Source organism: Phallusia mammillata, chromosome 2 (genome assembly GCF_965637545.1).
Source record: "Phallusia mammillata chromosome 2, kaPhaMamm4.hap1.1, whole genome shotgun sequence".
Classification (NCBI taxonomy): Eukaryota; Metazoa; Chordata; class Ascidiacea; order Phlebobranchia; family Ascidiidae; genus Phallusia; species Phallusia mammillata.
This window is the reverse complement of record NC_137253.1, coordinates 6,290,648-6,303,265: the sequence shown is the minus strand read 5'-3', so window position 1 is coordinate 6,303,265 and position 12,618 is coordinate 6,290,648. Positions and strand designations below refer to the sequence as shown.

Here is a 12,618-nt window from a genome sequence, read left to right as displayed (position 1 = left end):
GAAAGACAAAATTACCTTGACGTGTCTAATGTGCTGCTAAAATAAAAATACGCAAAAGTATATACAATACACATTGTTGAGCATGTGACTAAAATGTGCTTGGACTTAGCCACGCCTTGGGTTGTGAATAATCATTGGCGTAAGTTTGCTTCGAGTGAGAATAGGTTGTACTGACTATAGTCTATAAAACTTTGGATTCCACATTAAAGTGGGTCAATACTAAGATGTAATGCATCATAAACGCTATGTATCGCATCATGTGCTAAATCTGTTAATTCAATTTAGCCAGGCTTTCGCTTCCTGACTGCTGGTGAGACTTCCATTTTGTCATTGTATATAAAGCCTATTGTGTTTCGACTTTAGCTATACATAACTGTCGCGTCGTTGGCTTTTACCAACAGGAATTCAGGAAGTTACTACGTTATACATTGGTTTTAAGCTGAATCCACCAATCTGCGCTTGTATTAGCTAGTAGGGTTGCTTAATCAGTAAAGGCAATATACGTGGCAAATAATTTGTTTTTAGGCTCAAACCGGACTTAACATTTTCAATGTCAATACCATGGTGTGGTAAACAGTTTTTTTACGTCCTATCAGTAACTGTTGTCAAGCTGATCATTTGAGATATTATACAATCAGGACAGAACGTATGATTTTTGATTCGCTCATTGGAATGACCTGAAACTTTGCACGCTACAACTGACTAAAATTTAGAGTTGTTCTGTGAAAACGGTTTGAATTTATTTTAAACCGATCATATTTCACACCCGATAGATCAGTCCAACTGAAGTCGTTTTAAAACCACTTTATAAACCAAAGATAAATAGATGTGGTCTGTAGTTGTTCTGTTGTTTCAGTTGGATAGACAATAAAATAAGTTGCTGGTAACTTGATCAGCAATTTATTACGTTGAATGTTTGTGCTGTATTTGGATAAGGTCTCTTGCAATACATCTCTCGTTCACTTACTACCTAGTTTAAAGCCTTTTTCGTCTTAAATACTTTAACTACGACCCATTTTGTCGTACATAGTTAAACTTGTGGAATTTAATTCATTTGTTGGTTTGTTTGTATTTTTAGTGCGGGCATTCGCCGTCAAGAGCAACTAGGATGCAAAAGAAGAGTTACGTCGTATGTCTTTTAGCATTAAACCTTTTAGGTGTCTGTTTGTACTTTTCGGCCATACGAAACTATACAAACAAAAATAAAAACTTGAATTCAAGTGTATTTACAAAATCTACGCCAGCGCCAACTGAAGGACAAACGTCTACAGAAAAGACTAAGTTAACAGTCGACGACATTGGATTTACGATGACAACTTGTGACAAATTACATAGTACAAGACTCGACCTAATACTGAAGACTTGGTTTGTAAAAACCAATGGCCAGGTATGGATATTATGCATATATTCGCCAACAGTGTGTAAAGGTTTGGTGGAAGGGTTCTAACTTTTTACTTGGTGACTTGTACCGTTCTCACAAACCCACACATGAAACATATAGTTAGGTTGAAGCGACAGACATGAATTTGTGAAATATTAGTATATCTTGTAAATTATGTGTTTTGTAATTTAATAAGGATCTGCTTGCAATAACATAAGTTGATCCACAATTTGCTTAATAGGGCAATTAATAAGAAGATTGTTTTTGCTTTTTTTAGGTGAACATTATCACAGATGTCGAGGACCCAGTTTATCAAAAGAAAAGTGGTAAGTAACGTTAAATTAACTTTGATTTACACAATCTTACTGCACAAATCTTTTATTTTGGTTCTGTAGGAAACAAACTGATTAAAAGCGGTTGCGGAATAAGCCACGGCCTGTAAGTAATTCGCTTTTGGTATTTTTCGTCTTTTGTTTGCATGTGATTAGATTTTTAAGGCCAAAAGAAAACACGTGCATTTTTGCGTTTGTTGGAATATACACAATCATTATCAAGTATATACAGAGCAAAATGGTTTGCCAATACCTTGTGCAAGCATTTGCTAGTTTCCATATTTTACTCGGAAAGTGCAACAGGAATTTGAAAATGTAATTTGAATCTCATCATTGTCTTCTTGTTTGTGACTGAATACAGTATTAAATTCCGTTTCAGAATATTAAGACATAACATCTTGCCATCTTACTAACCGTACATTAAAACGTTAAACGGACGATTTGCTGCATTTAAGATTTGGGTAACAAGGTATGCTTTCTGTTTACGTCCAAAACAACGTTTGAATTATTTATAGGCACCCGCCAGGTTTCAGCCATCCTGTTGCTTTTTTGTTCCTCTACTTATGCTTCGTATTATCATGTGTATAATTGTATTGCAATAAGTGAATAGATTTTTTTGCGAAATTAAAAAAATATTTTGATTAGAGAGCTTTCGATTGTCAATTTGAATTTTGATTGGAAAGCTTTCGTTTGTCAATTAAGTTTTTGCGGAAATATTATTCAAGTCCATTAGAAGTGTACTTGAAAAATAATGTTCTCGCATTGAAATCTGGCATCTTAAGGCCGTTTAAGGCCATTTTGCGGTTTACACTTAATTGCGAAACTGAAGTTACAAGTTATTGTTTGAGAAGTACAGTTTGATTCGAAAGTATCTCTTTGATTAAAAAATGCAATATTGATTTGATTCGAGTTTGATGCTGGATCTGATTCAACTAAAGTCAATGACGCTGATGACACACTCGAGCGAAATTTTTGTACCGACGATTGGTCGGGTCAAGTACAATCTTTCTCAGTAGGCGTTAAGTCAAGTCAAATTCTTTAAAATGTATCAGTTAAGATGAACATAAATTCATAACTGGGATCAGCCCTGAAGCGTCTATGCAGACCAGCGATCACGGCACACTCATATATAAATCACCGGTATAGCGCCTTCAATGGGCCTGGCGTACTGTGATCTTTAAAATGTAATTATATAATGCGAATACTTGAGTCATTACAATTAAAAACTTACGGTTAGGTTGCTCAGTTTACAACATGCCGCCCATACGAAGTCACGAAAACAACCTTTTAACGAAAACTTACTTATAAATTAATATTTGTGTGATCAACGCTCCCAGACTGGTGAATTCCAGGTCTGTTTGCTTTAAGGTTTGGCCTAACCCTCGGCTACCAGTGCATTCCGCCAGTGCATTCCGCCAGTGCATTCTGCCAGTGCATTCTGCCAGTGCATTTTGCCAGTGCATTCTGCCAGTGCATTTTGCCAGTGCATTCTGCCAGTGCATTCTGCCAGTGTATTCTGCCAATGCGTTTTGGCCTTAACTGTGTAAAGAAAATAACACTCTTTTCCAATTTACTGAACTTACCCGAACCATGCTATTTGCTTGCGAACCGTTGTTGCATTAAATGGTCTTTGATGTATGTTTTGTATTTCCAAGCTAAATTTAAACATTTTCAAATTGTAGATTGTCGCTTAATTGCGATTTATACGTGTAACATTTCCATTTTCAATAACTATGTAGCATTGGAACACTATACACGGATCTGTTTATACGTTTAACAACGAATGTAACGGCCTAAACAGACGTAAAAAGCATCCTGCTTTTTATTCAAACATTTCGGCAATACCCATGCTGTATCCAAATATCAATGCGACAGAATATATATCCCATTACTCAGAAAATCATTTTCCTTTCGATTCCACAATTTAATTTATTCAGTGTTTTTTTATTTCAGAGTTGATTTATGTTGCAAACTTGGACGCGAGTACGATACATTTATGGCAGACACGAGTAAAAGGTGGGTGATTACATTTTGTCGACAAATTGCTTCAAACGCCTGTATGTCAGTTTACTTAACGTTTCGTGGTAACCCTAAAAACCCAGTTTACACCAAGAGCGAACTCGAACGGCTTATTTTTTTCTCACGCAATGACGAGAAAATCAGGTTTACACCGGGCGCGAACGTTGCGACCAAAGTCGTTTCGTCCGGCAGTGTTGCACTACCAACAAAAAAGTTGCAATTGATTCAATATTTTTCGGTCAAACGCACGTTTAGCTGTTGCATGTGAAGGGTTAATCAAATACTAGTACACAATACATAACCTATGACCACCAAAGATGTGGTTTTGCAACAAATATAATTTAAATTGCTCAATTTAAACTAAAGCCGCGGTACATATTTAATACAAAACAACCCTACTCTGTGCAGCCAACTTAAGACATTCACCTGCTGGATCTAACTGTACAATTGAGAAAAGATACAGAAAAATGTATATTATTGCGTGCGTTTTGAGGCTAACTAAACACGCACTGGAGACGGTGATAGTCCGAATGTAAGTCGTCAACACCTGCTTCTTAACTTTCTTTGCGTTTTACAAGGTGGTGGTGTCACTTCGATGATGACAATTATGTGAACGTTGGAAGTTTGGTGAATTATCTTGATCAGTTTGACGACAAAAAAGACTGGTATATTGGTCGAAAAAGTCGACCGAATTTCAAGGTTTGTCTTGTTAAACTGTTTACAGAAATTACCTCATGTCACTGAACAGAGTTGTAAGTAGGCCCGGACATTTCGGATCGGGTTCCTGCCTTGGTTCGGGCGTTTTTTGACAAACATGCCCGATTCGGGCCTGACTTCACATTCTATGTCCGAAGTTTTTCTTGAAAAAATTACCCATACAAGTTACTATAGTTTCTATCCCAACAGCCCTAAACGCGTCGTGCTTAAGCCAATGTATATTATTCTACATGTTTTGTTCATACTGTGCTGTGTACAGCAGTGCGTTTGGTAGGCTTTCATGTAGAGCCTGTTAATTGAACTTTCGGGAATAAATGGGCTTCTCAAAAACGATTCGGGTTCGGGCTAGAAATTCGGGTCCACTTACAACACTGTAGAACGAATTGATTTTAAATTGCTCATCAGATATACTAGTTATGAAGCAATTACAATACGTTGATTTGTTATGAGTTGTTTTCGAAAAGATTCAAATCAATAATAATGTACCCTAAACATCACCAGCAACCAGCTAATGTTCCGAAATCACTTTAGAGCAGTGGTTCTTAACCTTTTTTCCTTGCTGCACCCCTTTCAAATCACCAACCAATTTTCGCACCCCCTTTCAAATCACTAACCAATTTTCGCTCCCCCTTCTGTAATTGCTTAAATAGAATAGACCTAACCAACCTTAATGATTCAGCATCCCCGCACCCCCTAGGAACAGTTCTCGCACCCCTTGGGGGTGCGTGCACCCCAGGTTAAGAACCCCTGCTTTAGAGTATAAACAAAACATAAGACTGCAATAACCACGACAGGGGCGTTGATTTACTTTACACCATATCTCAGTAACATGAGAATAGGCACCCAAAAATCTCAGAGGTGACATTTTCCGTTATTCTGCTTTTTTGGCAGTTTTTATTTATTTTATTTTGTAGTTTGTCATAACTTGTCAATTTTGTGTTTAGAATAGATATCAACTTCTCAAATCTGTTAAAATTAGAGCTGAAAAGAGCGAAGTGTTGTTTAGTACGCCTTGTGGTGTAAGAAAATGTAAAAACAAATATACATTATATGGCTGGGAAAACATAATAATAGATTTGACCCACTGAGGGTTAAGGAAAAGTTAAAACTGTATTTGGGACATACAAACATGTCGAATATTTCTTGTACTACCAATACGGTTTTCATGTAACGTCGTTTGTTTGCAGTCTCGCTTTAAATCGAAGTTGTACGTTTATGAGTTTGGAACGGGTGGCGGTGGACTTTGTTTTTCAAGACCTCTTGCTGTAAAAATGCAACCTTATGTCGGGTAAGTTCATTTTGCTTTTTAGTCAAATTACTTGCTCTGACTTTCCTTGAATATGGCTGACCTGTTGTGCATTATAACTCAGTTTTCCACAATAGAACTGAATTGATTGTATGGAGACCTAACGCCTGCGTTGTTTTACTAAATATAAGTCGACAGATACTACATTTAAACTTTATGAAATGCCCACCTCCGATCGCAGCTACAGGGCTATGCGTTACAGTTCAATTTGCCACCGGTGTTAAGAAGATTTGATTTCAGTTATACATGTTATGTTTCCAATTTGTCTGCATTAGCTGGAAAAATACCCCCACAAAAACGAAATTGAAAAGTGCATTTATATCTCATTTCAATTACTGCTAGAATACATGCATTCTTTGTTTGGTCAGGTTTTGCTGGGGATAAATTAATAAACACAATGACGGATATTTACAGTTACATTTCAACACACGTGGTGGCAAACACTAACTTACTTTTAAAATTTTACCCAATTTCTGCCATTTTTATACATCACGTGTGGGCAATTCAGTCTCCTCTGCAAAATATAAACCAATTAACGATTTTTCTAACATGCAGGGTATCCTTATTTATCAGTGTTTGGTGTTAAATGGCCATGTCATACCATCAGCAACAAGCGACAGGTGTAGCTGTTGTTTGAATGGACAAGGCAATTATTATCCACTTGTAAAGTCAAGGTCCCCGGCTCGCAGTTAGTTTCAAATGCTTTGGAACGTTCTAATCGTCGTGCAAACACTTATAGAATCTGTTAACCCGTACATTAAGGTTGAACAACAGCCGTTCATTTTGGAGGTATAAATTTGATCCCGATGGGGTTAAACCGCAGTACTCCAGGCCCATTGAAGTAGCAATACCGAATCAGCCGGTCATCAAGCATTCACGTATGGCAGGGGTCAACAACCTTTAGGATGCAGCGGCCAAAACTAAGATATGCCAAGTCGCGTCTGGCCTTTGTACCTTTTAATTGCGTTCAATTCTAGTCATATTGTTGAAACTCTCGAATACAGCTTATTTTGATGGGGGTTGTCCCGGTATTTGGCAATGTTACATCGCCACAAATGGACGAAAATTCGGTCGTTTTCCGTTACCTTCCCAAACCTTTCTTAACACTTTCATTACAAAAACTGGATTTAAAGCGATAAAGCTTCCCATAACGACAATAAATAAATAAACAGTCGCGTCAATGGCAGTAAAAGTTTCTGTAATTTAGGACACGGGCATTGGACTGTTTTTTTGGTTGATCGCAGTACAAAGGATTTGCGGACCCTTGATTAAGGGCACTTGAAACACAATCGCAACAGTTAATACGATTGTATTAAAACAATAAGATAAATAAACAGACCTAGCAGAATTAACAACAATGTTGTTCCTCCACACATGGGCGCCGCCACGTAAGGGCAAGAGGGGACACTTGACCCCACCTGGAAAATAAAAGTATTGCAAAATTACATCATTTTCTCGAAAAAGGTGATGACTGAAAAACGATAATGCTCTAAGAAGGGAAGTTAAGATAGTCAAAGCAAATGTCTAAACAAGCGACTTTAACGATGTCGGCATTGTTTACGTATCTGGTGTTGTTTTCATAACCTCTGCTGTTTTTTATGTTTTTTAAACGGACAAAATGGTTCATAGTTGCATCGCTGTACAGGGATCTTTTATCGTTGACGCAAATCTACTGCATATATATTATGCCAGTGGTTCTTTATACATAATTTCTTGAGATAGTAATCTATCCCTGCAAGTGTGTTTTTGTCAAAGTTTGCCCCCCTGGAAAAATTTCTGCCGGCGCCCATGCCTCCACATAATGTGGGTGGTTTCTAAATGGGTTGCGGGCCGGATAATTTTGCGTGGCGGGCCGGATGCGATATGGCAAAGTGTAGGCTAGAAAACTCCAGCCTGCGCTGTGATATCGAACGCACAAGTTTTTTTTCGGGCTCTTCGTGTATGGGAATGGTTAGTGACCGGCTGATTTGGTATGACTCCTTTAATGGGCCTGGCGCACTGTGATTTACCTATGAATGTGTCGTGTTCACCACAGAGTTGTAAACGGACCTGAAATTGGAGCCCGAACTCGGCCCAAACCCGAAAGTAAAATCCCGAAACTTGGCCCGAACCGAATCGTGTTTGAGAAGCCCATTTACGCCCGAAAGTTTGATTGATAGGCCTATACATCGTTTAAGGCTGTTTGACATTTGGTGAAGTTCAGCAACTGACTACTTAGCTATTAAAATTTATTCAAAAAAAATGCTAACAGAGACTGTTAAAGTCAGGCCCGCATCAGGCCCATTTTTTGAAGAAGCCTAAGCTCGAACCTCCTATATACCTACAAGGTCGAACAGGCCGACCTACAACTCTCGATCACCGGTCTGCATTGATCCTTCGGGGCTGATCCCTTATGAATTTATATTAATCTTAGGTGGGGTAAACTTTTAACCAATAAACTTGAAGTAGGGCACAAGCTGACTTATCTTAGAGGGTGAAAAATAATTTACATTCTTCCCAAAAATGTTTAGTAGAACAATTTGTAATAAATGACAACACTTGCTTGATTTTCAGAAACGGGGCGTTCCCTGGAACATGCCAAGCTGTTGGAGCCGCTGATGATTGCACCTTTGGGTTAATTGTAACACAGTTGATTGGAACAAACTTGACGGAATCTCCATTATTTCACTCGCACTTGGAGAAACTCGGTAATCTTAATTCGTCAACGCTAACACAACAGGTAACACTTTTAATTTTACCACCTAGTTAAGGTCGGTATAAGGGCAGGAAAGATTTGTTTGGCTGTAGACACTGCACACCGTTTTGACCAGAGATATATTTTCATGGCCGACACCGATTTTATCCGTGGTTAAGAAGGCCGATAACCGATATATAAAGCCGATATTTTGTTTGCAGTAAACGACAAAAAACTCAAATTGCGAACGTTGGGTGATTGTACGACAAAGTAAGAAAAAAAAATAGTTTAAATTAGGGTTGGGCATTTGACCGGTCAAATAAAATCTGGTCAATTGACCGGTCAAATACTTGTCAAATAGGTCAAATATCGGTCAAATACTATTCCCATTATTAAATTGCAGTAATGGAAATGAAGGTTTCAACTCATGTAAATTTCTTTGTGAAATAGGAAATGTTCAGTTTATATTATATTTCAGACTTTTCCAATTGCATTGCATGCTTCATTTCATCAATGTCCCCACCTGTGTGTCTGTAATTTTCATTCTGTAATCACATTTGTGAACTAGATTCTCATTATATTCTATATACATCAGATTAAAGTCCAATTTTAACTGAGATTTAACTGCAAAACTCGCTTATCCTGCTTAAAATCGTAATTTATGCTGTTAAGCTGATGTCACATCTCCATTCGTGACAAAAAAGGAATACACAAAAGCTTGATATGTACGTACTTTATCCCAATAAGTACTGACCTGTAACTTATCCACAAAAATCTATTCTGGTCAATTATAAGCTAAATATATAGCTACAAACCATTTTTGGATCAACTATAGAAAAAAAGGCCTGTAGAAAAAGGACTGTAGGCCTACAAGTTTACACATATGCTTTAAATTACTTAGATTTTTTATCTGTCAGTAAAAATGTGCAACATTTGCAAAATGCCCAAGTAAATACTAATGAACTAACTTCCCCTCATGGACCTATCACACCCAATTTTTGTTAAGATAAAACGGTGCTAGAAGTGATCCATGTTTTTTAATTGCATTGTAAACCTTGCAAAGTTTGCCATACGTAAATCAGATCTTAATTTCAAATGAAAATTATCTCTTAATTGTTTTGGGATTTATTTCAAATAAACGAAACACATCTACATTGGCCTAAAAAGCACTGATTAATATAAGAGTATGCCCTAAACTGTTCTACCTGAGGGTTATTAGAATTATGTTACCCTTTTCAACAACCAAAAAGCAAGTCCAAGAAAATTTACCACATTTGATTTTTAAAATTAAAAATAGTATTTGACCGTTAAATAAAGTGCTGTCAATTGACCGTATTGGACCGGTCAATTGACCGACTTGCCAACCCTAGTTTAAATGTCATGCTTCACTATAAGTATAAGCTAACCTAATCGTGTAAAAATTGAACTAACGAAAGTCACGTCAGAGCATCAAAGCTTTCGACGTAGACTTGCCTTGATACGTTTTTGTAGCGGACGAAAAATGTCTTGTCAACAGCTGCACTGGTAAGGCCCATTTAGGTCAAAAGAGTTTGCACCGTCCTAACTTACCTTTGCATTGCACCGGTAAATTGCTTTCATATAACATTTGTTTTCTTGCCAAAAGTAAAAGGTTTAATTTTTCATTAAACCAGTTTTCCATAAACTTTTTACTGAAGGCATGTAGGCTAGTGGGCACAGTGGCGTAGCAGCCACTTGGCGGTTCTGGCTCTGCGCCAGGGGCGGCAGGCTGCAAGGGGCCGGCAAAATGACTTACGGGGACACTTCTGGATAAAAGTCAATATTTTTCAAAAAACGTTTTGTTCTCATGAAAAAGGAAATTTTATCAGGATTTTTGCCTAATACATTTGTTCTCCATTTTTCATTTTATTTTATTTTAACGTAAGTTATAATATGCAATCATCTCCAGTTTATTAACGAATTTAGGGGACGTCCTGTGGACCACCCAAAAAGTCATCACGGACCACCAGTTGAGAACCACTAAGCTAGAACTTGGCCGAATGGTCTGGCGCGCCTGACCCACATACAGACATAAAAAAAACGCAGAGACAGTGCAGAGACTTAACGCAGAGACAGTGAGGCTTCTTATTCGAGCAATATAGAACTTCTGAGACGCGGCACATTATTTGTAATTATTTTTATTGAAAAGATTGCTTGAACATGAAACTATTTCAAAATTTGCTGCAGTCTACTTAGGGCGGCATTTTCAACGAAAGCCAGGGGCGGCAGCATATGCCCCTACGCCACTGAGTGGACACACATGGTTTAACGTACGTTTACTAGCGAAACAGAATTCAAATGACCCATGAGCTCAATAGAACCACGAGTGCTAATTGCGCGTTTCGCGAGCAGCGTGAAATATAGGATACAAACGTTAGAAATGTGGGTTCCGCCTCTAGCTATACCAGTGGTTCTCAACTCGTTTCGGGCCATGGACCAACGGCCCAGTAAAAATAATATCGTGGACCATTTCTTTTTGGGTCAAGATTGAAGTACGCATACGAAACCAATTGGGCTTGAAACATAATACTTTAAATCCGGTTTTCAAGAAGTGAGATACAATTATTAACAGTTAACATTTTAATTCTCTTTTAACGTAAGTTATAATATGCAATCATCTCCAGTTTATTAACGAATTTAGTGGACGTCCTGTGGACCACCCAAAAAGTCATCACGGACCACCAGTTGAGAACCACTAAGCTAGAACTTGGCCGAATGGTCTGGCGCGCCTGACCCACATACAGACATAAAAAAAACCTTGATCGGGATTCGTCCCCGGGGGTGTCCTGGGTTCGAATCCCGTGAAAAAAAAATCCTCGAGATTAAAACGATTTTTTGTTAGATGTTTTTGTTTATTAAAGCAACGTTTGTGAAAAACGATTTGTTGGGTTAAATATAAACTTCCGCCTCTCAGCATAATCTCCTGGCATATATATAAGTGGCTACGAAACTACTTGAGTCCGAACAAAATAAAAATGACTATGATTTACATCTAATGTAGATTTAGGGCAGTGGTTCTCAACCTTAGATGTACCGTGGCTCCCTAAAAGTAACTTTCGGGCTTCGTGGCCCCCTACCAAAAAATGTTTGTAGCAAAGTCAACTAAATTGTCAAGTCCATTATCTATCTGGATATTGTTTGCAAAATATAAATTCCAATGTTGATAAATAGTATTGTGAAAGAAACTGGGCCGCAGAATTTTGGTTTATAATGTTTATAGTGAGCCTACACCCTTGACATAATTTTTATCATTTATTACCTGCTTTCGTTCTGGATCAGAATGTTTTCAGTTTTACATTTACAAGCATAATAATTATCCCTTCATCATTGGTTTGTTTGAACACTTTATCACTATATCTTCTGTCGTTAGGCTTGTTTGAGTTACAATGGAAAAAACGTGGTAAATCTCCCTGCTTCCCTACCACAGTTTAGCAAGGAAGACGACCCAACACGAATCCTGTCTCTTCATTGTAACATTTATCCCAAGGAAGATATTTGTGCACCTTTGGCCAAGACTTGATTCTCGTTTGTAACACAATGCGGAGTTATAGCTGCAGTATGTATTCGATTCTAAGCTTGTGAAGTGTTTTTTACACTTCATTATGTGCGGCGTACAACTATATACGGTTGATATCTAAGGCGGCTTGCATTTTTAATGCCGTGCGTTTTGATACATTTTGCATTCAATTATGTTTTGCATGTATACAAACCCGTTTTGCAACCTTAAAAAAGAATCACCCAGCTCGTTGCTTGGTGCATTCAAATAAACCTTACATCAGTAGATTTAAGTTCATGAAATAAATTTTTAATTCCTTCTTTAGATTTTATGATTAATATATTTCGCTTTAACAGCATAATTAGTATTTCTTTTTAAAAAGAGTTAGATCAAGCTTTGTTTGTTAATAATATATCTCTCTCAAAGATAAATGACTTGTTTTAATGACATTAAACTTATTTGAACAAACACATGTTTTTTTATACATCGCACTGTATTGTGTGAACTGAGATTTAATCGCACTGTTCCGCCATAATATACCTGACGATCTGTTATTTTAAAATCAGTGTAGCGTGATGGGTGGTTTGCACGATGGCTTGCCTAAATTGTATGTTAAGTGTGCAATGCCAACCTACAAAATGATTTAACCAAATTTTCACGTTAGGCATGCGATGC

At 37.6% G+C, this 12,618-nt stretch overlaps 1 protein-coding gene across 1 annotated transcript; it reads left to right on the top strand.

The window, feature by feature from the left end:
• Nucleotides 1-1,094: 1,094 nt before the first annotated feature.
• LOC145214455 (beta-1,3-N-acetylglucosaminyltransferase radical fringe-like) lies at nt 1,095-12,332 on the top strand. Its single transcript, XM_080082983.1, has 8 exons — nt 1,095-1,387; nt 1,659-1,707; nt 1,777-1,819; nt 3,667-3,729; nt 4,311-4,431; nt 5,637-5,737; nt 8,309-8,474; nt 11,818-12,332. The coding sequence occupies exons 1-8, from the start codon at nt 1,109-1,111 to the stop codon at nt 11,965-11,967; spliced, it is 972 nt and encodes a 323-aa protein (XP_079939109.1). The 5' UTR covers nt 1,095-1,108; the 3' UTR covers nt 11,968-12,332.
• The last annotated feature ends 286 nt before the right edge of the window (nt 12,333-12,618 follow it).